Source organism: Neolamprologus multifasciatus, chromosome 18, assembly GCF_963576455.1.
Source record: "Neolamprologus multifasciatus chromosome 18, fNeoMul1.2, whole genome shotgun sequence".
Taxonomy (NCBI): domain Eukaryota; kingdom Metazoa; phylum Chordata; class Actinopteri; order Cichliformes; family Cichlidae; genus Neolamprologus; species Neolamprologus multifasciatus.
The window spans coordinates 22,556,099-22,583,106 of record NC_140456.1 but is presented as its reverse complement, the minus strand read 5'-3'; the positions used below and the strand labels follow the sequence as shown (position 1 = coordinate 22,583,106).

Below are 27,008 nucleotides of genomic sequence, written 5' to 3'. Positions count from 1 at the left end.
TTGGTGTGCGAAGAAAGAATAGGATAACTTCCCTTTGTTTTGGTTTTTGTTTTTTGTTGTTGTTTTGTTTTTGTTTGATTGTTTTTTAAACTATTTATTTATGTATTTATCCTTAAGTTCTGTTATTGAAGTTTAAAATGAAATAAATAAAAATTGTTGATGATAAAAAAGAATTTTTAAAAAAGGGGCAGGTTTTCAGAAAATATGGTGATTGCAATAACTGGAGAACGTGGCAGTGTAAGATTTTCAAATTGATACCATAGGCGTATCTACTAAAATCTCAGACAAGTTTGAATCTCAGTGTCCTAAAGTTCAGAAGTCCATTTTTTGGGAAAATCCTGTAAATGCAATAACACAAAAAGTAAGCATCGTAGGATTTCAAAAGTGGTAGCACTGGCGGTTGGCAGTATCTTTTTAAAGTTACTGTCGGTACAGTGATGCAATATATACATAAAAATATGTCATGTCACGCTATCCTCTGCTGTGTGTCAGCCATTCTTTCCATGTGATATTAATCTATGCAGGCTGAAGGTTTTGCATGACAGACAACAATGTTACTGTCATATCTAAATCTCATGACGGTTGTCTCTGCATACCTTCTCATTGTGTGTGCTGATGCGTGTGGGTCTAGAAGGTGTGTCTCTAAGTCAAAGGGTGAACGTAGACAGTGCCACCCATAGAAAGATCTTCCTATGAGAAGCAAACTCTGCATCAGTGTAGATTTTCCTCCTTCCTTCACTGATTGGTTTTGTTATGCAAAGCTCCACCTCTCACAGCTAATTGGTTAACATTAAAAGGCAGCCGTCAGGAGGCTTCTTTGTCCTTTGTTTTTTTTTCTCACCTGTGTTCACCTGGCCCTTGGTGATTTAGAGTCATTTCCAGGAAATACAAGAGAAGCAAATCGTGGATTACAGACATAAAGTTATACAGTTACACTATGTATTCGAGTGTATGACTTTGTGTGTGCGCAAGCCGGAATTGTTTATGTTCCATCATGACTCTGAGAAACAGGAAATTTTCACTGGACAGCTCTGGGTGAGTATTTATCTTATCACATTTCCTCCTTTGTGCCTAATGTACATGTTTTATTTGTTGACAGTGATATTGACTTTTTAAGCGTACAGTGTAAAAACAAAAAGCGACTCTAAATACCAGCTGTAGAGTACAGTTTTTCATTGTGCTCGGGCTTTGTGGTGGCTGCTTTTGCAAAATTGAAACCATCCTCCGGAGAGCCAAGTCAGTTGCCCAGAGACAGCAGACTAACCACCAGTCTGAGAGGCAGACAGTCAGAAAGTTGGCACAGCTGGTGCTTAAAAGGCTGCTCAAGGACTTGGAAGACAGTGTAGGAACAGCATATTATTTTCTTGTACCTTGTTAATGTTCAAGAGTGCTTTGATGGCGAACAGATCTTTCTTGTACCTGTTGATGAGCTCCATTCATCTCTGTGAAAAGTCATTATGTGACTGATGCAAACAAAATAGCTGAAGATTGTAACATTTTCCCCATCAGCATGCAGGAGCTGGCATCCATCCATCAGGAAGAAATGCATTCATTTCTATTTTGCTGTGATTTGATTACCTTTTTGGTGTTCTGTGTCTGTGGGTGATATAAAAGCTGGATCATCAGTCTGACATTTATATCCCGGTCTCTTGGGACAGTATCGTGGAAGGAGGTGATATTTTTGGCACGAGAAGAAGCAGTTTTACATCTAGTACAAAGAAAAATAAACAGAGCACGATGCTGGACGCAGTACACCTGGGGGGGCAACTAAATCACAGCCTTGACTCCAACATGGCCCTGAGGTAGAGTCTTCCTTCATCACTAAGTATTTACTAAGTATTGGATTGTTTAAAATGTTAAAGCTGCACAGACTGTCAGATATCTCCCTGAAAACATCCTTATCTCATTTGTGTTACTATTGTGCCTTTGTGTCATCAGAGAGCAGACCATAGCAGAGAATCTTCAGCGATCAGATGATCACGTAAGCCCGCTTCCCTTTACCCTGCTCCTTCTTGTTCCCTTTTATTCACAGCACAGGAACTGAGCTGGCCATGAATCATGTTTTTACAGTGGCAATGCATTATGTTCCAACATGAAAGCAATGTGACAAAGTGAATCCAAGAAACCTTCCTGAATATGACGCTCTACTTGGATTTAAGGGGCTTTGTGGTTACCTTTAGGTTGTTATTTATCTTCTTGCTTCAGAGCTGGGTTTCAAGCTAGTTTCTCGTAGCATTTTCGGACATCCCAGGTGGGAAAGCTTTACAATGTCACATCAGATACACATGGTTATCAACTACATGAATGAGGAAGTCGACAATTTAGAGCCACGAGTTCAATGCAGGCTGATTATTGACCATTTACCAGGTATCCAGAGACTAAGCAAATTCTAACTGCTGGAGGGTTTAAATAAGTAAATGTTTGATGACAAGCTTGGCAGCTCAAAAGTTAGTATACTGATGCTGAGTGCAGGTCTCAAGTCAGTTAACAAACCTGATTCTACTTCTTCTGTATCTGAAACAAGTCTGAATGGAAAACCTTTTGTTTCTTTATTCCCTGCAGTACTTCAAGTACAATAAAAGCTTCAACAAGCTGTTTCCAGAGATTCCTGTGTGGGACAGCCTGGCACACGGTGAGCTGAGCTGAGGTCCAGAGGTTGTAACTCATTTGCGAATATTGATTATGGAAATGGCATCGCAGAGTGTCCCCAACGTCTTTGCTGCCAGATGAAGTGCCACTTAATGCTTTGTTTTCCAAGCGGTCTGGGGTGACTGCACGGCCGAAACGCTTCAGTAAATGTTTCAGCAGTCATGGCTATGGTGTTGTGTGGGTATCACCTTAGAAACAGTGACCTAATGCCTTCAAACTGTGTGTATCTGTTGCAGCTTTCACGTGTTCCCTGCAGAAGGAAGTGCTGTATCACGGAAAACTCTTTGTTTCTCAGAACCATGTGTGTTTCTACTCATCGGTGCTGCTCAAAGACACTAAGGTAACCCAAGCTTACGCCACACACTGAAATGTGATGGCAGGAGCTGCAGTACTTGGACTTTCCCAGCTGCAAAATTACAATCAAAGGGAGATCATTTGGATTTTCTAGATAAAGATACAGAGGAGCAGTCAGCATTACTAGTCCAAATCCTGGTATTTCACTTGGATTTTTAGCATTTATCATGCCTGAAGAGAGAATGACACATCAACTTGCTCTGGGGTTTGTTTCTGCTTGTTTCACTTTGTGAATGTTTGGCATGTCATTTTACTGTAATGAGATCTGTAAGTTTCTAAAGAAAACCACACTCATTACCATTCATACATTGCAGGTGGTGATTCCTGTTTCCAGCATAAAGGATGTGAAGAAACATGGCTCAGCCCTGTCTATGTTTTCTATACAAACAGCTGAAGAGAAGGTCAGCACACACCTTTAAAAGTAGCAGTTGAATCTTTGCATTACAGATGTAAAGTGTAGTTCTGCGGTTAAGTATTTAAGTCAAAAGCTATCAGAAACTTAAGTTGCTCTCTAATAAGCTGGCTGCTTTGGTGCTCAGTATCACGGGGAACCCTCTCAGGGTTTCTGGCCTCAATGATGAAGTTTACATCTAAAGGGAATTATAGTTGTGAAAGCAGAAACCTTTCTTTATTGTTGAACTTCTTACCTACAACTCAAAGAACTCCATCCACCCCTTTTCTTCCACTTATCCTTATCAGGGTCGCGGGGGGTGCAGGAGCCTATCCCAGCTACCACAGGGCGAGAGGCGGGGTATACCTCAAGCAGGTCGCCAGTTTATCGCAGGGCCTCAAAAAACTGAAAACATAATTTTTTAACTGGATACTTTTGAGTTCAGCTAAGTTGATTCATGTAAGCATGGATGATCGGGAGGTTTTGGTTACCTCCACCATACAGGTTATGCTTGTGTTAGCATTTTGCATGCGTGCATGTCATTCTGTCTGTAAACACGATAGCTCAAAAAATTCTGAATTAACTCTGATCAAACTCTGTAGAGGTGTAGACTGAGGTCATGCTAACAGTCGTTTAAAATTTGGCTTACATCCACCAAGGACATAATTTTATTATGACTTTCTTACGTACATTAGAATAACAGGTTATAACCGTTTAAATACAAAACTTTTTTCACTTTATATTTGGTAATTAATGGGTAAATGAATTTTACTAAACAATAAAACAAATATTACACATGTGGTATTTCCAAATAAATAAAAAAACAATGAAAATAATTAAAATAGGTTGCAACAGGCCAATTAACAGAAGTCTTCACTACAAAATTCTTAAAGTATGTTTAAAAAGAACAAAGAAAACAAGATGAATGTACAGAAAAATCTATATTATTCCCTTAAAAGTAAACGCTGCTCAGTGAGTGAGCTGCCTTGGTGGACATTTGTTTTCTCAGACTGCTTGTTGTGTAGTTTTTACCTTTTATAATGTGTATTATGTGTCGCTTAATATGTGTTTTACTTTGTCGACTGTCTACGCGCAAAATTCATTTAGAAACCAGCAGCACAATGTAGCATCGACTATAAACAATCTGGTAGCATTCATTTATTTACAAATGACGAGATCTCCAAAAATAAGTGTTCATTCTTGACTTGACACAAATGTACCAGTTGGTTTAGCAGCTGGTAAAAGGAAATGATGGACAGTGTGTTAACTGTGATCGGGCCTCCTGCAGTGAGCCTGACAGCTTGTCGAGCCGACATTGCAGATTAACTTTCTGGGGAAACACTGAGTTTAAGGAGTTCCAGATTTAAGCCTTTCCTCTGCTTGTTTGTTTTCTCTCCCTCAGTACTCGTTTGTGTCTTTGAGGAACCGTGAGAAGTGTTACAAACTCCTCCAAAGTGTGTGCTCATATGCGCAGGTACTGCTGCTGCTCCCCGGACACACATGCAGGTGCAGGCATCATTTCTCAGACTAACACGAGCTGTTGTTTTTTTCTCAACTTGTTTTTCATTTTTTTCGAACAGGCAGAGGCTGTAAACAGCAGCCCTCATCTGGCTGTTGCAGAGAACGAAGCTCACAATCCGGTAGGTCTGACACTCAGCAGCTGCAGGAATCTTGTAGCAGCTTAGCGACTATCTCGCCATACTGCGTAGTGATAAATTATCTTATGGCATCTCTCTCTTTGTCAGCAATTCTCCAGTTTTTCCAGTTTAAACGACCGTATAGATTTTCCAAGCAGTGACTCTCTTGATACCAGCTTTCTTCAGACGTCCAGTGAAGGTAAAGGAAAGACACTAAAGAGCACTGATGGGTGATCATCACCGCTTAATGATTTTGACTTTAACTGTTAAAGTTCACTTTTCTATTTGAAATAATTACATTAAGGGGTTTAATTGCTGAGCTTACTTGTCTTAATGTCTTTTCAGGCCCCAGCACAGACAACTCCACTCGTCAAAACAGCGTAATAGATGAAGAAGACAGAGGTGTGTATTCAAATACAAACACACACATGTTGCGGCCATACAGAGTTGTGTGATTATAGAACAAGTATTAATTTATTTTTATTTTTTTTGGTCTATGTCAGCTGGACTGTGGATTTGGAGGTTCATTGCACAACTGCCAGAAATTAAGACTCTCAGTGTTGTCTTCCACATCTACATGGTGTTGTGAGTATAGTTGTCAGATTCATAGATAAATACTGCTTGAAATCTGTAGTAAGCAGTTTCTTTGTAGAAGGAAGAAAAAGTGATGTACCATTAGGGTCATCGGAACAATAACGATGTGGAAGGAGATTAGAAATTTAAACTGGCTTCTGTGTTATAGACCGACTATGTGGAAGGCGGATTGTGGACCTGAACGCTGGACTCAGGGAAACAGGAATAAATTCAAAAATCGGCTTTATCGCTGATAATCAGAGACGCATTACTGTAACGCGTTACTGTAATCCGATTACTTTTTTTAAGTAACGAGTAAAGTAAGGTATTACTATTGCAAAAACGGTAATTAGATTACCGTTACTTTCCCGTAGGAACGCTGCGTTACTGCGTTACTAAAACCGTGATTTTTTGCGAGAATGTCTCATGACAGTGACGTAAGCGAGTGCGACGTTCGTGACAACAGCTGTGTGCAGAGCAACAATGGATAATATAACGAGTGCGGGAGAGAGTATGAGCGTGCAGCGTTTAAAGCGTGGAAGTACTGACCTTACTTTGAGTTTGATTCCATAAAAAGTGACAAAAACATTAGTGTCCGTTGTGCGTGGGAGGAAAACTTCTTTTTACAGCGAAAAAAACCCCCCTAAACTTCCAAGCAATCACCGAGTGCGCTACAACATAATGGGAAACTCACAGAGAAACTCGCGGATTCTTCCACTGACCGCTGCGGCACACCTGCACCAGGGTAAACCTCCGCCTACCCTACTCCTGCTTTACAGGTGAAAATAGAGCAACAGGACCGCTAGTCTTTGATTTGATTTATTTTCTGCTGTGTTTTACTTGCATCTATTTGAAAGAGTGAGTGTTAACACACAAAAAAAATTATTTTATGTGCTTGAATGTGCAGAAAATAAGTTTAAATGTTAAACAAATTTCTTCCAGTCAGAGAATGTTGCATATATTTTAATTTTTGCTTGATGCCTAAAGTTAAAAGGTTAAGACTAATAAAACAAGTTTTAAAAAGGGACTTTTCCATTTGATTACATTTTGTATGATGGATTATGTAGAAAAAGTAGAATTGGGCTGAAAGATCTATCACTTTATCACCTATTCAGGTTGTAAATTGTGTTTTTAAAAAAGTAACTAAGTAATTAATTACTTTTGAAAATAAGTCATCAGTAAAGTAACGGGATCACTTTTTCGGGGAAGTAATCAGTAATTAGTTACTGATTACTTTTTTCAAGTAACTTGACCAACACTGCTAGTAATACACAAGAGTGCAAAAAGATCTTTAGGGACAACACAGGGTAAGGAAACACAACATCCAGGGACTCCAACCAGAGCTATTATACGTTCACATTTTCTAATTAGCTTTTATTTTTCTTTGGTTTTGACTTTTTGTTTTTATTTCAGTTTATTTCAGTTTTATCTAGTATGAGTGACATATGCCAGCGGCGAGATTTAGGGAAATCAGTGCAGGTATTACAATAAAGACACAGATCGTTTTGAAAACAGTTCCCTCACAGTCTTTTCTCAATAAAGGCATCAATCAACGTCTCATCAGGAAAGCCATATTAAAGATTTTACCGAACTAACAGATAATAAAACCCAGAATATTTCATTCGTATTTAGTTAACTATAATAATGAGGGGAGTGGAAACAGGTGGGAGGGCAGCTGAAACTAATCAAGAAAACAAGACAAAGGAAGTAAAACGTGAAACATGACACAGAGAAATAAGATAAGCAAAATACAACAGGAAACAAGAGACACAACTGTATGGGGAGATCAGATTAAAGTGAAACAAAAAGACAAACATACAGACAAGACTGAAGGAACAGGATGGGAACACAAAAAAGGAACTAATTAGTCCGAGGTCATCTAGGTCATCTAGGTCAACTAGGAACTAAAGGGAAAAGATTTCTTGACGCATGCTCAATCATCCAGGTAAGGAAATCCAAAAAAGTTGATTCTGTTCATCTGGACGTAACATTTTTGGTGGGAGAAACATTTCGTTGCTCATCCAAGTGACTCCTGTACTCTCAGCAGGTTTCCCCAATCTTATAAACAGTACATTTGCACAATGACCACTGATCAGCAACCACTGCTCAAGGTCTTTGATCAGTGGTTGGGGAAACCTGCAGTCAGCGGAGACTGAAGACGTCACTTGGATGAGTGACGAAATGTTTCTCCCACTGAAAAGGTTACGTCCAGATGAACAGAATCAACTTTCAGGGGGTAAAAGCAGGAAACTATAAATAATTAAACATGAATCACTTCTCAAAATCAGAAGAAATCACATAAAAACACAAAACCCAGGGTCCATGACAACACGCTGAAGGTTTGAAGGGAAAAAAGGACCATGAGCTTTTGCTTTATGTAGAATTTTTCAGCAGACCAAAATCCATGTTTTTGAGGTATAAAACTGCAAAAGCACTCACACATCTACTGGATCTTGGCATGCTTTTTTTCTCATGCTGATTTACTGGAATGGCTGCAAACTCTCCAGGAAAGACAAATAACTAAACCTTGGTTGTGGAAATGTTATCAAGGCTGCACACAGATCCAAGTCTCTGATATCCTGCTGTTAGTCCTGTACAACATGTACTCGTCCTAGACTCTCAGGCTGTAGTTCTTCCTGCACAACACACATTCAAGACTTTACTGTGGGTGTTTGTAGGCTGGTGTTGCTCCTGTTGGTGTCCGGATACATCGGGCTAAGGATTTTAGCGCTGCAGGAGCAGCTGAACTCTTTGGGAGCTTTGACTGACTGGTCTTCACATCACAGAGAGTGAGTAGACACATGCACGCGCACGCAAAGGGGAAGCCACAAAAAGAAATCTGTTGAGGAACGGGGAAAAAAAAGTGAGATGTCTCAAACCGGTTTTGGAGACTTTTACTAGGAGATCAGATCAGACATGAGCAGAGCAGTTTTACTGGTTCTTAACAATAACACAAGGAAAAGAATAGACTTCCAAGGAGAATCACACCCACTCAGGATTACGCCTTTTAAACCGTAGGCAGTGAAATGATGCTTTGCAACAGGCTGGAAAATACGCCTGAATCTCATTGTAGTTAAATTGTTTTAGTAATGGGAATGGATGTAATAAGTTACATGGGCAAAATACTCAAAATGTATCGATACATGTCCTCTAAAATTTTAGAGGAAAATATTCAGCTTTTTTATTTTTGCTCTGATTTTGTGAGGCTGTGTTTAGATGTCGATTTTTGCATGGAAAACATGTCATTACGCCGTACGAGGCATAATTAGATGCTGAGCTACCTCGCATTTTAAGTTCAAATTACCTCCACTTTAAGCAGCTTGCATCTATAATTAGAGTCAACCTGAAGCAGTTAAAGACTTTGTTTTTACATTTTCAGTATTTTTTATTACATACCATTTCAAGCACATGGGAGTTTCATTTGCATTTTCATATAGTAAGATTGCCACTTTACTTTGTTAAAAGATTAGTACATGCCCCACCACTGCTCTCTGTCTCATGCTTGCTCCTTGTTTTATTTTAACCAGGTACCAGGAAACATAGCTGTTGGCTGAGATCTTTGGCTGCTATGATCCTTTTTGTACATACTGTACCATTGTTCTACTGTTGTTTGTCCAAAGAAATGTTCAGTATTGCACACAAACTGAGTAGACATGGAGCTCCTGTGGTAGCGCGATGTTCTACATAGGGCGGAGGTCAGCGTGAAGATGCTGTTGGTGCGTCTGAATCGAGACCACATGTGGTGAACTACATGGATGACTGATGGAGGACAATATTTTCTGTTAGGAGCACATTGATTCTCTGCTGACTGATCAGAAAGTGAGGGGAGGCTCTCCTGCATGGAGCCATATGGAGGCAGTCTGTTGAAGCCATGTTTATTTGCTGGCTGATAAACGGCTGAGCTCAGCTAGCAGTAGTTGGCTGTCCTTTTTCTTCTTTTTTTTTCCTGGAATCAACACAATCTGCAACATTGACAACAAACTGAAGATGAAGAAGAGTATAAATAAAGCAATTTGTTACTTGATTTAAATTGATGTTAAAGAATTCATTTAGGGCCCCATATTGTGCTCATGAACTGCTGGAATCCGTAGGCATGCTTTAGAAGAAGGCTGGTAATGACAACAATGAGCCAGCAGGGGGCAGTCGCTTCCATTAAACACAGACGAGAGATGACGAGATTTGTTTCAGTTGCACTCACTGCACTTTCACACCGACTTGAGGCTCTGATATTTAAACACAGTCAGTGAGTGGTTCATTAGTCCCATCATTAAATGTTGCTGAACTTATTTCATACAGGGCTTGTGCACATTTTGGCCAGTGACTGCTCCATGACTCATGCCCAACCCTTCATAAATTGTATGTAGCACACAGTACTGTGCAAAAGTCTCCAACCACCTTTTGTTTCGTTCTATTTTGGCAGGAAAATGGAAAGTTTGTGCAATTTATTTAAATTTGCAAATATAAATGGAAAGGCAACGACAGAATTCTAACAAGGGTTAAAATCGATATTTGTTATGATCACCTTTATTCTTCAACACAGGCAGCTTTCTTGTAATTAATTTAAGTAGTCTTCAGGAATAGCTCTCCAGGCTTCTTGAAGGACATTCAAAGCTCTTCTTTGGATATTGGCTGCCTTTTGTTTTGTTCTGTCAAGATGTTCCTGCACTGCTTCAATAATGTTGAGGCCAATCCATGACTGATAGTGTTTCATTGTTTGTTTTTCTGTACAGGTTTGCTTTTCCTGCAATGGTAGTGCGTTTGGGATCATTGTTGGGCTGCAAAACGATGCTGTAGCAATCAGACACTTTCTAAAATGCATTTTCTGCATGTAATTTGCCATAACTCAGCCTTTTCTCCATTTCCCTTCATTAAGAACAGCTTCTTGACAGCCATCCTTCCACTGAGACCATTTCTGATCAGGTCCTGTGTCAACTCTCTGCTGTTTATTAAGGGCAGAGTTTCATAAACTGTTCATCAATAGATTTTTTTTTTTAGGCCTGACACGTGTCAGTTTCCTACAAATCTTTAAAAGCACACTGCACACCATGCAGAGATATGCTGTGATTTTTGGCTAATCGTTCTTTGAGAATCACCTTGTACCCCCCAAAAAACTATTTTATGCTAGTTAAACTGTGTTATTGTTGGCATTTTCTTAGAGATAAGGAAATGGGAACAAATTGAAAATGGTCAGGGACAAGGGCCAGACTGAAAACATCCAAAGACTTTGAGAAAGCCTGGAGAATTATTTCTCAAGAAAAGGTTAAATGAGAGTCTGACTGCTTGGAAGCAAAATATAAAGAACTGTGGGACAGCTCGAGACTCTTGCACAGTACCTTATATATGTCAAACTATATTTAGGTACATAAGTTTTAGATAAAGTGTAAATGCAATTTAAATTATATTACATGCTATTTTTATTTAAAGCTCTACATGTTTTTCAAATCCTTATGTCAATATGTACTGTAATTTTTCAAACGCTGCCTCTCAGGTCTTGTACTCCAACCTATTAACTTATTGACTTTGGAAAAATGCAATGACTGTCTAAAATCAACCATACCAATTGTATCTTTTTGTAAATAAGTGATTTTATTTTGTTGTCCATAAAAAGGTCAAGATTCAGTCCCATGAATTAATTTCATTACATCATATTCTCAGTTCAAAAAAAGCAACATAAAATTACAAATCATAATACAAAGAATAGAATAGGTAAGTACAGTAACCATATAAACAGTCCACTAATATTATCTAGCCCCACCCACCCGCCCGCCTGCCACTGCCCCACTCTAGCACAAAACTCAACAACACATCAGTTAGTATCAGCGATAAAAAAATTCAAATGTCCCATTTTTTTTTTTTCATTTTTAAAAAGCGCTTCAATGTTTCAATGCCGTGAGTTCAGCTTTACCCTCCCACAGACTACACGATAGATAATGAACCACCCCCTCATTTGCTCCGCAAAACACAACAGACATGCATACAGTTTCGGTTTTTCCCCCACTGTTACCCCCGCCCCACCCCACCCGCGAACCCCCACCACATCAATAAACATTCAAGGCCAGAGGATACAATGTACATCAACTATAGTGGTGCATCAATAAAACGGTAGGTTTCCACACAGTTTCTTTGACCCCATGAGTGAGATGTGGATACAGAGGATTCCCTGATAACTCGACCTGTCAACGAAAAACACTGTTTACTTCTAGAACGAGAGAGGAAATAAATAACTCTCAAATTCATCCGACAGTTCAGATCTCTGGTTCGAGAAGGAAGCAGTTTTCCGTTATTCAAATATCAGACAGAAAATTAAAAAGAAAAAAAAAAACAACACACAAGATGAAACCGGGAATATTCCCCAGATTAAAAACAATTAACAGGAAGTTGAGTGGTGTTCAGTAATTCTGCTCCGCTGCTTACCAAGCCCCACTGGTACTCCCAAAATGAAGTAATCAGATCAGTGCTAGTTCAGTAAATGTTCCCTTTGACAAAACGCAGCTGCTACCACTGACACCGGCGGGTCTGCTGTGCAGTAGGCACCTTCTCATGCTTTTTTTCAGGGCCTGTTAGTCCAAACAGGACTCTTGTATCTTTGATGCTGGCCTTTAGAACACACTCTATAGTAATGAAGAAGACACAGAAACTTACATTTTATACCCTTATTACACTTTGGATACTTTGTACAATAGTGCTGAACTTAAGACCTGCTTTCGTCATGCTTGATCTGATATATATAAATGTGTAAATATACTGTATGAGACAGTATGTGTGTGTGCGGGTGTGTGTATGTGTGTGATGATGTGCAAAGGTGTGTGTATGTGTGTGTGTGTGTCTGTGTGTGTGGTGGAACCTGCACCACACCAACAGTGAGAGGCTCAAATATGGCTTGTGTCACACATGAAGCGTGCTGCCACCCATAAAAGAGCTCCTGTACATTTAGGGCCACGGAGGTTAAACCAGAGCTAGTAGACATGATCTCCCTTCACGGCAACCTGATCCAATCGCACTGTTAGCCTTTACCATTAACATGCGTGGTTCTGAAACAACCCATGGCCCATTCTAAAACAAACACATTACAATCATGACGAGAAATAAAACAACAACAAAAACACGCTACAAAAAAAATGTGCGGAGGCTGACTAACCCTGGTGATGAGTGCTACGGTAACAAGACATTGAAATCAACTTGTGCTGTAAGACTACAAATTCTCAGTACACTTCTAACGAAGCACGGTAATTCAGAATAAAATGAACATAACATCTTATAGGTTAGGGGGAAACGAGCAGCTATTTTGTCTCCTTATTCCTTTAGAGCCTCTGAATCCAACCAGAGCATCAATCTCCACAATTCACCAGAAGAAACTACAATTATTCACAACCTTCTCAACAGCTGCACTCCAGGCTTAAAATGTACAATCTGACATCTGCTAAATGTGCATATTTGCTTCTTTTTTTTTGTCGTTGTTGTTGCTGGAAGTCACATGAGATGAATGACACACCTGTGTATATATATGTGAAGCGACAACCAGCAATTTCCAGCTTACAAGTAAGACTGGAAAAGTGGAGGGGAAGCCAGCCTGGCTCTAAGCAAAGGTGACAAAATCCACTCAGCAGCCACTATAAACCTTACTATATAACCCTTTGTATGTGACATGCAGTTGTTTTATGGGGTGTTACAGGCTGGACAACTTCTTTTCTGGGTGCAGTCACCTTCTGGAACAATTGTATGTGTGTCCCAAATTGCCGAACCTTTCCTTAAATCTTGCCAAACCCATGCACTCCAACCTCTTAACGTCATTCATTAGTACCTGATGGGATACCTAACAGATTTCTGTTAAGAGCCAATCACATCAATGCGATGTGAGAAATACTGAGTAGACCTGCTTTTCTATAGCAGTACTGTTAATGTGCCTTCTGACAGGCTTATTTCCATTTCAACCACTTATTAATTCCTGGTATGAAAAATGTCAAACTATACATAAAAAAAAAGAAATTAAAATAGTTCCCTGTGGCATGTAGCTGCAATTCTGCAGACAGTCAAACGTAACAGCCGGGAAATAACAGGGAGGCTCGCCATTCTTTGATCTTTTTGGAGACAAAATAAAAAAAGAAATGTATGAGACACCTAACAGCCATAACACTGTGACAGTACTCCAGGCTTGTCCCTTGCATTTCCACCATAACTGACACCAAAGGACAGGAGATGGACCCCCAAAACCACACAAAAGAGGAGGAAGGTAGTGTTTGCTGGACAACAACTTGGTAAATGCCCTGGCAGTCAGATGGATGTTCATTAACAGTAAACAAGGAGGGGAGGAGGAAGGGTGCACGTGCTCGACCAGTATTTGTCCACAGGAGAGAGAACTGGTCAAGCTGTGGAGGTATTCTTCATACATACAGACACAGAAAACAAACAAAAAAAACACCAATATCTGATAAATCTCCATAAGCCTCCTCCACTCTCAGATGTCCAAGTCATCAGGATGTCCTTCATTTCTATCAGCGCTCACCCACACACAAACGTGTGAACACATTATTCAGGTGTCACAGGTCCATGGAAGTATGACTATACAAGCAACACTCACAGTGTTAGCACACACATTCACCACCAGACACTTCACCATTACATCTGTATGCCTTTTTTTTGCGACAACGCACACCGTCAACCAGGTGAAGACATTTTAAAGCTGCAAATCAAACTCTTCCCTCATTAAAAACTGCATCTGTGAGGTTGTTTCTTTATCTACTGTAGTGTCATCTATCCTTATTAAAAATGTTCTAACCTTTAAAACAGGAAACAGAACATAGTTTGTGTTTGTGTTTAACCTGAAGGTGTGCTGCTTCAAGACACACAGATGTGACCAAAAATCACACATCCCCTTTAGAGCCCCCCCTCCCTTCACCCATATTTTTATGCAAACATGCCTATATCCCTCCCCCACCCCCCACGCACACACGTATTCACAAATACACACACACAGTCTCATTCATACAAACACAGAGAGGCTGTGTGTTTCTCAGGCATGCTGTGCAGCCAGGTCCTGGTTAATAAAGCGTCGTAGCCTCTCCAGGTACTGACTGTAAAGCTCAATGTCGTTGTGGCCCGCTCCCTCCACCCAGAGCGGCTCCACGGCCTTGGGACAGCGCTCGAACAGAGCCAGGCCGTGGGAGAAGTCGATCACCTCGTCCTCTGTACCGTGAATGATAAGCACTGGAGATGGGATCTTTGACACCTTCTCGATGCTGGAAGAATATTTACAGAAAATGCAGAGAACGGAATCAATTTCTCTGTCCCATTGTAATGCATTTGTCTCAGCACGTCTTATGGTATGCAGATTGATTTTACATCTAATCTCTTTTTTTTGAAGATCTGCATTTGAAACCGGTGCTTCTATAAGATTTTTAATTTCTTCTGTAACAAAGAACAGCATGTGGTCATTCTGAAGGTTTCACTGGAATCTAAATGCTAATAATTTCAGCAACAATCGAAACATGGTTAAGCTCTGTATCATTCGATTTGGTTATAAAACAGTACAATTTTCCAATCTTTCATTTAAAAAAAACATTTACAGAGCAATGAGCAAGTACGAGGATTTAAAATGAACATTAACAAAATAATAAATAAAAAAAAACCCTGTGCATCTGCTTTTTCCATAAAGCAGTCCTATCAAGTCTATGAAAATATCTTCAACAGACCACATCACACTGCTATACATCACCATTTAGAAATAAAGTATTAATATCCTGCAAGGGACTATATATAAAAGTAGCTTTGTGGCTAATCCAGGCATATTTATATCGATATGTTCATTAACACATGCTCTGTACCTTTTAGATGAATTGAATTTAAAAAATGATGTCTCAAACTATCGCTCTATTGCAACAATCAACACTGTTAAGAAGTTAGAACATACAGATGGACTAATTCTGCTTCAGAAAAGAACTGAAATGCTAGTCATGTTTCCTTTTCACTTAATTAAACTGTAATAATTCACTTAATTCTAAACGACTTCCAAGTAATTAAATCGACAGTCTTCGGGTTTGCAGTCTTGGGAAGTGAACTTACTTTGGAAAAGCATCAAAGCAATATGTTTTCTTAGTGTCGGGGAAGGCAACCCTCATGCCGGAGGTGAGAGGAGAGTGGAGGACCACAGCAGCACACTCAAACCGCGATGCCAAATCGACTGTAGGCACCGTGCCGATGCTCTGTCCGTACAGGATGATATTCTCAGGGCTGATGCCGTACCTGAGACACAAAAATTCACGTTTCACAATAAATTTTGGCAACAAGTGACACAGGCTGTCCCCTAATCAGAGAGTTGGTGGTTTGATTCCCAGCTCCTCCACAAGACAAAACACTGACTGCAAGTTTGTCCTGATGGCCGCACAGTCGCCATCAGGTGTGAGAGTGGGTGAAGAGGAACCACATTACCTCAGGCTAACAAATGCTATACAAGTGCAAACACTGAACACAGAAATATGTTGAGCACAGTGTACAACTGTGAAACTTCTCATGTCCAGATAAACGCTAATTTTCAGACTCATGCTCTGAACAGTTTTCTTCCACACCTGAATATTAAAGAGAGAACCGTTGTGCAAAGTTAAAGCGTTTTTTTTTTTTTATGCTTGCACACATAAGCTTGAGTTACAGTAGTTAATCTGTTTACTGTTTGCTGTAATTGCTAGTTACACTCACAGTTTGCACAGTTGGCAGGGTGATTAGGCCAGCTGGCAGGATGGTGAAAGAAAAGAAAACGATTCGCGTGAACAAGAAAAAAAATAAATAAAAACAAAAGGGATTCATGCATGTAAAAAAGTTTGGGGGAAAACTTGTTGAAAAGCACAAACATACGAGGCATAAGCCACAATGAAAAACACAAAAATAAAATGTTGAAATAAACCAGAATCTTGTTTTATTTGTTCAGCTTCCTCTGCGGTGCCATCTGGAAATGTTAATTTTCTACCAACATTAGGCTCATTAACCATGATGGCAGCAGATAAACAAGAGGGACAAATAAGAAAGAAGAATATTAGATGCACCACTTCACGTAGAGCACAGTATGTCATCCTACTGTTTGACTGCGAGCCACTGTTTAGCTGTGACTACACTGGCTGAATGACAGAGAGAAGCCACTGTGGTCAGCAGGGAAAAAGCTTTCATGAGCCAGCCAAATGGTTTATTTTCTTTATTTGGGTTTTGTTTTGTTTTTTTCAAAAAGTTACCAGTCAGTGATGTAAGTGGCCCTTAAAAACTTAAATGGCATTTCATGCTTGCTGCCCATTAGGTTTGGACCCACCAAGGACTGAATTTGGGCCTTCTTACCTTGAGCGCAGGGCGTGCCAGGCAGCATCAATGTCAGCATATAAGTTCTTCTCAGAAGGCTTGCCAGTGCTAACGCCGTAGCCTGAGTAATCATAAGAGAAGATGTTGCAGTTGATGCGGGTCCCTAATCCGATGTAGAAACTGCTCATCTGGCCCAGGTCTACTGCATTACCGTGGGAAAACAGAACAGTGAACCTGAGGGACAAAGCAGAAAAATTGGAAAAAAGGAAGTTAGGCAGCAAGTTGTGTGGCCCAGGGTTGGTGTGAAATCCCACAAACAACTGCATTCTAAATACAGACACACAAGGTTGTGATCCAAAAAATGTCTCATGGTTTCCAGGTGCTGCTGTGTCTCTCACCTGGCATTTGGGGCACAGCGAATGTACATGCATCCAACCCTGTTTCCTCGGCTAGATCTGGTCAGAAATACATCCGTCACGTCCAGCTCTCTCTGTGAATACTGGAACTCTGCTCTCTCTGTGAGATGCAGCTTCCACCTGCCCTCACTCCCAACACTGCTGCCACCACCACTGCCACTGCTGCTACCACCACCTCCTCCTCCTCCACCGCCACCACCTCCAACACCACCGCCGCCGCCGCCTCCTCCTCTGTCACCTCCGCTAGCAGTGCTGAGCCGAGAGCGCAGTCCAGGGGCTCCGAGAGAAGGGAGACCAGTCGCAGACGTGGACCCAGATGCCGCTCCAGTCCCAGAAACTGGATCTGGGTCAGGGAGAAGAGCATAGGTGGGCTCTGGGGGGAGGAAAGCCAGTTTAGCTGCAATGCGGCTTGGGCAGGGGGGGCAGCAGAAGAGGCAGCATAGCTCTCGTATGGACAGACCGTTCATCTTCTGGTGGAAATACAGATATAGCAGACAGAATAATTAGGAGTCAGGAAAAACAGAACAAAAACAACATGCTACAAGCAAAGCCTTTAACCACTAGTTCACAACAGGGTTTCCCACAGTTTCTTTCTTTGTTTAAAAAAATACTTTTTTACATATTTATTATTGTTTGGCTAATTAAGCTTACAATGCTACGATGGTGCAGTTGTTAGAACTGTTGTCTTTCCTTTACATGTTATTTCTATTCTTTGTGGGTTCTCCGGGTACTCCAGCTTCCTCCCACACGCCAAAGTCATGAATGGGGTTAGATTAATTAGTGATTAGCGAATGGTTGTTCTGTCTCTATGCAATAACCCTGCAAAAATTGGTAACCTGTCCAGGGTGTACCCTGCCTCTTATCAGGACTAGCTCCAGCCACCCACACCCCACCAACCTTAATTTGGATAAGCAAAAGATGGATGGATAGATGATTTAGCTTATGAGAAGAGTAGTGGTATCACATCATTCAGCAAAGGCAAAATATTTAATCAGTGAGGCAAAGATTTAAACTGCCATCTGGTAACTACACTGAAGATGAGATGTGATGCCAAAAGAACTATAAGTTAATTTAAACAGACGGATTGGTGAAGAGTGTTTTGTCAAAGTGAATAAAAAATTCGGTTTTGGATGGATGGCTACACACAAATTAGTTTAACCACCTCTGCTAACCAGCTGCCTTGGGGAAACCCTGCTATGTCCTGTTATGGGCATACCTGGATTCAAAAATCCCAGTATCTTGAAATCTACTGGCACACAATGGTGCCAACGTCCTCTGGTCTTGTCACTGAGCCAGCTGGATCTTTTTTTTTAGGAAGAAAATGAAGAAAGAAAGAAATGGTTAAAATGGTTTTGCGTCGCGCAACACGACAAAATTATACATTGCAATATACAGTTACAAAGGCGTGGCCGCTTTATGAGTCTCAGTCTAAAACAAGCGCCGCTGCTTTGGATTACATTTAGGTCATATACAATTATAAAAGTCAATAGCTTCCTGGAATCGTATGAGGATGAGATCAGCTTGTGGAAAGTATGTGACAACCCATTATTTGTCTGCTGTTGTTGACATCATTGCACACGTCCCATAATCTTAAGTAAATATGAAATATTTAACTTCAGGTGTGGACTATAGCTCCTAAATTCTCAGGGGGAGATTAAGGTTATTTAGATACCCTTGAAACGGGTGGACAAGAGTGCTTAAATTCAACACCCCCTCAGCAGACAGTCACACAGAGCGATATGCTAACGGTAGCTACATGGTTAACGATAATAACCTCTGGTGTTAGCCATCGATGTTGGCTGTATAACTGCAGCAGACTGCTGGCATAGCAATGCATGCGACCGATGAGCTAGATAAGGGCCACGCTGCTGCTGCACACTAGCCGGTGCACACGTTAATATCAGCTCCGAGTCGAATAGATCATCACTTAGCGTTAGCGAGGCAAGCAGCTAGCGGCGGCTAGCTCGCTAGCAAGGTATCCTAAATGCGAGCTGCTTACCGATTCACAGTAGGCTTGGAGGCAGGAAGGTGTGCCCCTATTTGTACACAGAAGCAGCACAAGACTTCGATATTCCCTCTTTTGCCTTGACATGGATGATTTTACTCAAGCGTACTAACAGCTGTCGGTGGCTAGCTAGCTGATATTCATGGCAAACAGATTTTTTTTTCTACTACTGTCTTACGACAACCGGAAGTGACGTAAGAACGTAATCCCTTTTAAAGCTTTATTATAATGTGATAGCAATCATTTATTATCTTGAAAATTATTTTTTTAATGGATATTGTCCGTAAGTAAATTTAAACAGTGACATTTAGTTATCATTTTATATATCATTGTTTATTATTGCACACTGTTAATCTTTTCTATATAGTGTCAGTTATATGGGTAACACCAGTGTAATTACAGAGGACAAAATAGGTGGAGGGGTTTACAAAGTTCTTCAAAATTTTAACAAAATACTCAATCAGTAGTAAATATGCTGCATTTAAAATCTTAATTATAAGCCCAGAAGTACTGCAAAATGCAGCTGTGTCGAGCTTGAAGGTGCTTATTATGCAGCAGAATGGATTTATGTGCGTGTGTGTGTGTGTGTGTGCACGCTCTATTATGTCAATAACATGGAGTAAAAACAAAACAAAATGAGACCAACTAGATATCATTTATTTTATTTATTCTTAGTTTTTAGGAAGTCCTAGCTTTCTGAATGCAAAATCTTGTCTTTGTTTACTGCCTCCACAATTATTTGCACCCCCATCCCAAGCTCTCAGATCCACTGCATTCTTAGCACTCACCACTCACACTAATAACCCTCTCAACCCACTCTTCGCATTATGCCCAATTATGTGATGAAGGACGTAAAAACAGAGACCAATGTGGCATAGCAGCCCTTCAAAATTCCTTACTGACTTAGTTTGCATTGATCCAGACATATCTGTGTATATGCATATGTAAAACTATTTGTATAACTATGTGGTGGAAAACAGGGTGGACAACCAATGTCCTGATGCCTATGTGATAAAATGCATATGTCTGTAGGCAATATGAGACAGAGAACTATAAAAGTGGGATAAATGTAATAATACAATACCTCAAATAAGGTTAGTAAAAGAACATGGCAGGACGAAGAAAATTAAATAATATAAATACAGTATGCTAAACTAAGCTTATAATGAATTTGAGAGCAAGGATATTTTTATTAATTATTTTATTTTATCTGATTAACACTTTTTGCTTGTTTGCGTGTTTGTTTGAGTTTGCTTTTATGCAATAAATAACAGGCATATATCCATATATTTTCATGTATTTTTGCTGATGTGGTTTACAATTAAAAGGTGTTATTTGGTGATATTTTGGTATAGATCCGGCCCTACATCTGTCTACTTATTATTTCACCATTTTCCTAAATAAGAAGTAGAGGTGCATGTCTTTGTCTTTAAACCCTCTTTGTATTCATTAAGGTGCAGGCGTCTGCCAGTTATGTATTTAGTCATAACGCTTTATTCGGGTATTTTTATTATTTGACAAAATGTTGTTAATGTGCTAGTTCACTCTGCAGCTTTATGTTTATGTTCTGTAACTCACAACATGCAGTAGTATAGACCTGTATGTGTTTGTGCGCGCGCGCGCGTGTGTGAGAGAGAGAGAGAGAGAGAGAGAGAGAGGTCCTCCATTCATCATTGATCCACTGCAGGACTGTGTTTCATGGGGGTGTGAATTATGGGCCCCTGTTGTCACTGTGCCTGCTCTGCGTTGGACGTTTCACCTCGCCACTGTAAATTTAAAAAGGGGATTAGATTTTGCTGACAACTGATTTCAAAGCCGCAGCTCGACCAAGTGCAGAAAACTGCACGGTACCTCCTGAAAGAAGACTTCATACTGCCCCGCAATTGCAGGATTTGGGGAATTTGCAAGGATCGGAAAAAACCTAACGGGACGCAAAACGCATTCGAGATCACAGAAACCTCAGTAGATTTTACGCAATTACACTACGGACTCTTTTCCTTCAGGGAGGAGAAAAAAACCCAAACGTTTAGTTGACTGGGCGTTTTGGACGCGCAGTGATGCTACGGCGACGCACAACAGAGGGAAGGGACAGGTGAGGTGCGGCTGAGGAGCGCAATTTTAGAGAAGCTTTGAATACCCCCGAGCTGTGCTACCCAACCCCGGTTTCCTCATAGAAAGGAAGAAGATCGACCGGCGAGGGCGAGTTGGCGATTGGCACCTGCCTCACCCTCCAATACCTGGCCATCTGGCGCGGTGAGTATGCCAAATGATTGTGGGGTTTGGAGATGGATAGATGAACGGATGCTTTGAGGGAAACGGAGGGTGGTTGGGGTGAACAGGTAGTGTATAAGTGTGCAATTTTATTACTGCCACTAAACGCCATGCTGCATTATTACAGTCCTCCGGCTTGGATGTGGTACCGTCTGGACCTTTGTGGGCACGAGCTGCTCTTTGTGTCTGCTGTGCAAGTTTGGTGTTATTTGCGTATGACGTGCAAATCTTCATCATTTTGCTTTCACGTGTTGCATATGGTCTTGAAATGCTTATTCTTTATAGGCTTGAGTGATGTCTCAGCAAAAGAACTAAATATTTAAATAAATAAAGACTCACAATGCACATTGCCATGTAACATTAAAACGACGGATACGGCTTAATTAACATTTTCATTTGGATTGGATCATAGGTCGTGATTTGTGCCCATTGCTCCCCGGTGACGTATTTTACTGCCCCTCTGTGTACATTTATGATGGTTTTCTTTAGTGTTTGCAAGTGTTTTTTTTATTTCTTTAACAAGAGAAAAGGTCAGATGTGATCATTTAGAAGCCATAAAGTCGATTGATTATGTCATTACTCACTTGTGTGATTACAGGGTGAATGTGCAAAGAAAACAGTTGATAAATGAAATGAAATTGAAGAAATGGAAAATTGTTGTGAATTTACACATGTGCCTCAATATTTTCATTGCATAGGTTCAGTCAGAGATTGACACAAACTGAAGTCACTTTATGTCTTTTCTCCTAAATGTGTCTTGTACAGTTACAAGAACTGACACCCGACTAGTCCATAACCAGCCTGCGCACTCACAACCTCTATAGCCAAAGTTAAGTGCTCAGTCACCGCTGTCCCAGCTTCTACTGAAGTGATTTAACAGTTACATGTAGTTCACTGTTTACAACTTCACCCTTCATACTAAAAGCTATCAAGTTCCACAGAAGGACTATTACAGCTCCCAGCTGCTGTAATTTGTGTTTGTTTTTCTGTGCGAGCTGAAAGGCAAAAAGAGATGGTTGGTGACAGACAGAAAAAGACAGACAGGCTAACAATGCAAAGGATGAAGCAGTCCTGGCATAAACTACAGGGGGGGGGGGGGGGGGTAAAAAACACAGAAAAAGAAATGATGGAGCAGAAAGCACAAGTGTTGAGGGAGAGGGGCTGCAGACAGCACTTGGAGCGGGTGTGAATGGTTTCCCTGTTATCCCTGCTGCCCACACAGACATCCACACAGCAGCCGTGCGAGCAGGTGCTAACCCCACCACACAGCAACCGCAGGGAACAACAGGTGCAGCCACTCTTTCCTTCAGCCTTCCTTTGGAAATCCATCTAACACCTACCCATCAAAAACATACAGCTACACCAAACCTTTCTAACATCCCCACCCCAAAGCCCACAGCCCATACTGAAGGGAACCAAATGGATACTTCAGTGTACATTTAGGAAAATAACAGAGAATGGCCAGGAATGAGGAATTTAATTATAAAATCTATTATGCCATAAGCATGGAACTACTTGAATTGATAAAGCAAAGCGAGCTGCAGGTAAACACAATGTAAAAAGCTTCAGGTTGAGATAGCTTCCCATAGGGACATTTAATGAACTCTATTGATCACATAGGACTCTATTCAATCACATATGCTAAGCCACAAACAGAGAAATTCAGTCTTGGAGGAGAAAAAACAGAGAAAGAGAAAGAGATTGGATTCCAGAGTAATACAGCCCAACACAAAGAGAGTAAATCAAAGGCAGATTACTGTGATGGGGTTGCTAAGTACCACATTTCTAAAAATGTGTAGAATGACAGTCTCAGATCCTGTGTGTTAAGCAGAGTGAGATGAAACAGACAGAAGATGTTGGAAGGAAAGAGATGTTACCTAACAGCTTCTCTGTTCCTATTGCCAAGAGAATACATCAAGCAATTGGCGACAAATTGCTCCTCTTTACCTCTGGTACACAGAAAGGAACAGTCAGACACCCCTGGTTTAACACTGGGAGGCTGCAAGCTGCTGCAAAACCAGTCGCTTTCTTATCAGATTTACTTGTTTCTTTATTTGCCAGCCCCGAAGATCTTTTATACTCAATAAACTCGGTTGGGTGAGCAGATTTTTGTGAAATAAGTTAATGCTTTCTGGGTTTTTTTTTTTTTTTGTCCTTTTCTAATTTTCTCATTACATTTAACCCGTAAGTTGCTCACTGTAGATTGCCTTGTTCTCACACAGCCTGGACATGCCTACCACCCACTGAAGTCATAGTAACATACGCTCTTACAGTGTTTGGATGAACTTTACTTTCCAGACGTGATGAATGAACTCCCACCTGCCCTAACAGTAATTTCTGTGTCAAAGCGGAGACAGGATTATCCACTAATCTGATTGTAAAACAAAACAAAGCTGCGTCTAGTATCAAGAGATTTGAAGAAATGCTTATTTTCCTCAAAAGGAGCCAGCATATTACAAGGCTCCAGTTTCATACAGGGAGCCATATTTATTGGGTGGCGGGGTTTGGTGGGATTCTTCAGAACAAAATCGACATTTCAAAGGTGCGGTGGAGTTCTCAGACCTCGGGGCAATGAAATCAGAAGAGTTTAAGCAGGCAGGCATCTGCTGGGTGACCTATTCCCGCTGGGCCCTCGGTGCATGGACCTCAGGGAGTCATTCTGCAGGATTAAAGGGGGCCAGAGGGTCAGGAGTCATGCAGTCGTGCTTTCTTTCCTTGGCAGAACTTTGTTCCCTATGCTGAGATAGGTGTTTAAAATATGCTCCTTTATGCAAAGGTTCTCTGTGTTGATGTGAGAGGCTTTCAGGAGTTTTACTGCCCCCCCCCCCCCCCCCCAGCAAGCCCCTCCAGATGTTTTAGACAGAAAGAAGCAGGATAGCAAGTACCCCTGCAAACAGAGGAGCGTTACCTGTGGAAAACTGCCGTAAATTGTCCACAACACCATAAAGTGCACACTGCAAGATAAATGATGTTCAGGTGGCCAAGGTGGCTGAAGCATGTGGATTTAGTTGTTGCATCAGCCACATGCAAGGTGTAATAATACCGTGCAGTTATTTCCATGTTAAAATCCCTTCAGAGTGGCCATACATCTTCAGTTTTTATGACTCTTCTTTCGAGGGTGCTGCTCTTTTTATGTATGCCTGTGCACATTGTGCGGCCTCTTCACACGCTATAAAGGCCTTGCATGCAGGGATGGATCATACTATTATGAAATGTAATCAGCTGCCAAATACAAGCTACCTGCAAGCTTTTGAAAAAATAAATGACATCAAACATAATCTGAGTAGTTTTGGATAACTTGATACATGAGCATGTTTGATTACTCAAATACGTGTGTTCTTATTGTATTGTTCTATCCACTGTCTTACCTCATCAGCACCTCCCATTACTCCCTCACCCAGAGGTGAGGCGTGGGAAGGTGTACGCACATATTTCATGTGCGCGTACTACACGTGCGTGTGTCGTACATGAGCTTGAAAAAAGGAAGTGTGTCTCGCAAATCAACCCTCTCCTTTGCACGTAACTCGTATTCCCGTTTAAGTGGCTAGAAATTGGGTTTGGAGCGTTATCACAGCTGTTTCAACTCAGACAGATAGAGACCGCCTAATCTCCTTCATTCTGTGATCTCATTTACATCGCAAAATTGCAAAAGGGAGAAAATGACCATCCACTCCATGCTTTCACTGAAGCACTCGCACACATCTACGCGCGCACACAAACAAGATAAGCAAATAACCAGTAACCTTTTCTCAAATGCCACCACTAAGGCACTTGACTTTTTACTTCTCTGCACAAAATGAATGGGGCTTCATATATCTATCTATCTATATCCATATCTATATCTATATATATATATATATCCTTAGGAGCTTGGTCTATCTTCTCATATTTTGCTGCTTTTGTTGTCCAACACATTCAGTGAGCACCTATGCCAAAAAGCAGGCTTTAGTTATGGCAGCTTAGCAGGAGGGATTTGGAGGACTTTTTTTTTTTTTTTATTGGGAGATAAAAGCATTCGAGTCCTTTGTCTTTCCAGCTACTCGAGACTGTTTTGTGGCCTGATGAAGCTTTGTTGTGGCTAATCTTTCTCTCCCCTCTGTGTCCTCGCCTGCACCCATCCCATCTTCGCGGCAAACACAACTTTTCTCTTTTAATTATGGCTTTTCTTCTGGGGAACCAGTCACAACTGAACGGAGAGGAGCAAAGCATAGCAGAAACACAATTATACCTACGAGGAGGAGAGAACCTTCTCAGGGGAGGTGTCAGTGTATGGGTGTTTATACGCTGCTGCTGCTGCTGTGGGAGTGTGTGTCTGTGCAAGCATGCATCATGTACATGTGTACAAGCAGATTCTTTGGCATTTTTGATATCTGCAGTGAGAAGACCACCTATTGTGGGCTATGATCCTCTTAGCAGGCCTCTGCCAAAAGAGCTATATTTACTGCTGCCGGTGATCACAGCACACAAAGAACAGCATGTCATGAAAATGAGCTACCTTTCAGCCCCTTCTACACCGGCATAAGAGAAGCCACTAACAGAGTGTGAGATGTATGGTAATGGATGCCGCGTAGGGACATTAGCACAGCCTATTTAGCATAGTCTTTGTTGAGGTAGAAAAATGAATAGGCAGGTGGATGACGAGTGCTGGTCAGTGAAAAACACAAGGTAAAAAAAGAAAGAAAAAAATACAACAAATGCAACGATTATTTTTGGCTGCAAAATCCACAGTTTATTTTTGTCAAAAGAGAACCAGTTAGCAAGCAGTAAGATGATTTCTTTCCTTGTAATGAATGTTAAAAAATAACGAGGCTTTGCTTCAGAAATTGATAAGAAGGGAGTAAAAAAAAAAGATTCTGCCTGGAGACAGATGTCATGGACACCATTAAGACTGTGTGACTAAACAGGATAATGACTGTATAAAACCAGGTCAAATTCATAGGCGAAAAACCCCTGTCGCTGTTGTGTAATTAGACCGCATCTTCACTGGCATCGTACGCACAGGGGTGTGCGTGCGCTTGACTCTGTGCTCATAGTGTGTGTCTGAGTGTGTGCACTGCATACTCATGTGCCTGCCTCCAGCTCGGAGCTGTGCAGTGAATGTATATGTGCTTACTGCAGTCAAACTCTGGTTAGCAACGTTTGCCCTTGCTGCAGCTTTGTACAGCACGGTAAATGTTTTCTGTGCGTGCAAGTCTATGTGTGTGTCTGTCTGCGTGTGCCGTTTCAGATGTTTTCATATGCATTTCTATCCCACAGTAGCAATAAAAGTACATACATTTGCCTGTTTTGTAGCCCACAAATTGTTGTTATTTGCATGTTTTGATGCATCCTCTCTACTTTTCTGCACAAACCTGCCTGTCACCCAGATACTGATAGCTCCCTGCATGCTGTGTGTCTGTCACTACCAGCAATTTAGCTTCAGGCAGAAGCCCTGT

General features: G+C 40.9%; 3 protein-coding genes across 5 annotated transcripts in view; 2 read left to right on the top strand and 1 right to left on the bottom strand.

The window, feature by feature from the left end:
• Positions 1-518: 518 nt before the first annotated feature.
• LOC146497915 (GRAM domain-containing protein 2A-like) lies at positions 519-9,770 on the top strand. 2 transcript variants are annotated; one of them, XM_085142029.1, is made up of 13 exons: positions 523-1,035; positions 1,659-1,802; positions 1,939-1,981; positions 2,563-2,632; positions 2,886-2,989; positions 3,318-3,404; positions 4,797-4,868; positions 4,975-5,034; positions 5,140-5,230; positions 5,377-5,433; positions 5,535-5,616; positions 8,283-8,393; positions 9,132-9,770. In XM_085142029.1, the coding sequence occupies exons 1-13, from the start codon at positions 995-997 to the stop codon at positions 9,145-9,147; spliced, it is 978 nt and encodes a 325-aa protein (XP_084998155.1). In that variant the 5' UTR covers positions 523-994; the 3' UTR covers positions 9,148-9,770. The 2 variants fall into 2 exon arrangements, with proteins under 2 accessions (XP_084998156.1, XP_084998155.1); XM_085142030.1 differs by having other exon boundaries at positions 519-1,035; positions 8,283-9,770.
• On the bottom strand, positions 9,532-19,494 carry LOC146497914 (alpha/beta hydrolase domain-containing protein 17A-like). 2 transcript variants are annotated; one of them, XM_085142026.1, is made up of 6 exons: positions 19,297-19,431; positions 18,514-18,599; positions 17,280-17,767; positions 16,921-17,115; positions 15,664-15,843; positions 9,532-14,840 (listed from the first exon to the last, which is right to left on the bottom strand). In XM_085142026.1, exons 3-6 carry the CDS (start codon positions 17,762-17,764, stop codon positions 14,615-14,617), a joined length of 1,086 nt encoding a protein of 361 aa, XP_084998152.1. In that variant the 5' UTR covers positions 17,765-17,767; positions 18,514-18,599; positions 19,297-19,431; the 3' UTR covers positions 9,532-14,614. The 2 variants fall into 2 exon arrangements, with proteins under 2 accessions (XP_084998152.1, XP_084998153.1); XM_085142027.1 differs by lacking the exon at positions 18,514-18,599 and having other exon boundaries at positions 19,297-19,494.
• A 1,452-nt stretch (positions 19,495-20,946) lies between these two features.
• LOC146497913 (semaphorin-6B-like) overlaps positions 20,947-27,008 on the top strand; it is a 40,087-nt gene continuing 34,025 nt past the window's right edge. The window contains exon 1 of the mRNA XM_085142025.1: positions 20,947-21,555. The gene's annotated coding sequence lies outside the window, so the exon portion shown is untranslated. The remainder of the gene's footprint in view (positions 21,556-27,008) is intronic.

Excerpts from the sequence above, each read along its gene's own strand:
- LOC146497915 (XM_085142029.1), top strand. The coding sequence starts at position 995 with ATGACTCTGAGAAACAGGAAATTTTCACTGGACAGCTCTGG. Across the intron at positions 3,405-4,796 it reads TACAAACAGCTGAAGAGAAG|TACTCGTTTGTGTCTTTGAG; the intron begins GTCAGCACACAC and ends TCTCTCCCTCAG. Across the intron at positions 5,434-5,534 it reads AATAGATGAAGAAGACAGAG|CTGGACTGTGGATTTGGAGG; the intron begins GTGTGTATTCAA and ends GGTCTATGTCAG.
- LOC146497914 (XM_085142027.1), bottom strand. The coding sequence starts at position 19,389 with ATGTCAAGGCAAAAGAGGGAATATCGAAGTCTTGTGCTGCTTCTGTGT. Across the intron at positions 17,768-19,296 it reads TCCAAGCCTACTGTGAATCG|AAGATGAACGGTCTGTCCAT; the intron begins GTAAGCAGCTCG and ends TATTTCCACCAG. Across the intron at positions 15,844-16,920 it reads TGGCACGCCCTGCGCTCAAG|GTACGGCATCAGCCCTGAGA; the intron begins GTAAGAAGGCCC and ends TTTGTGTCTCAG.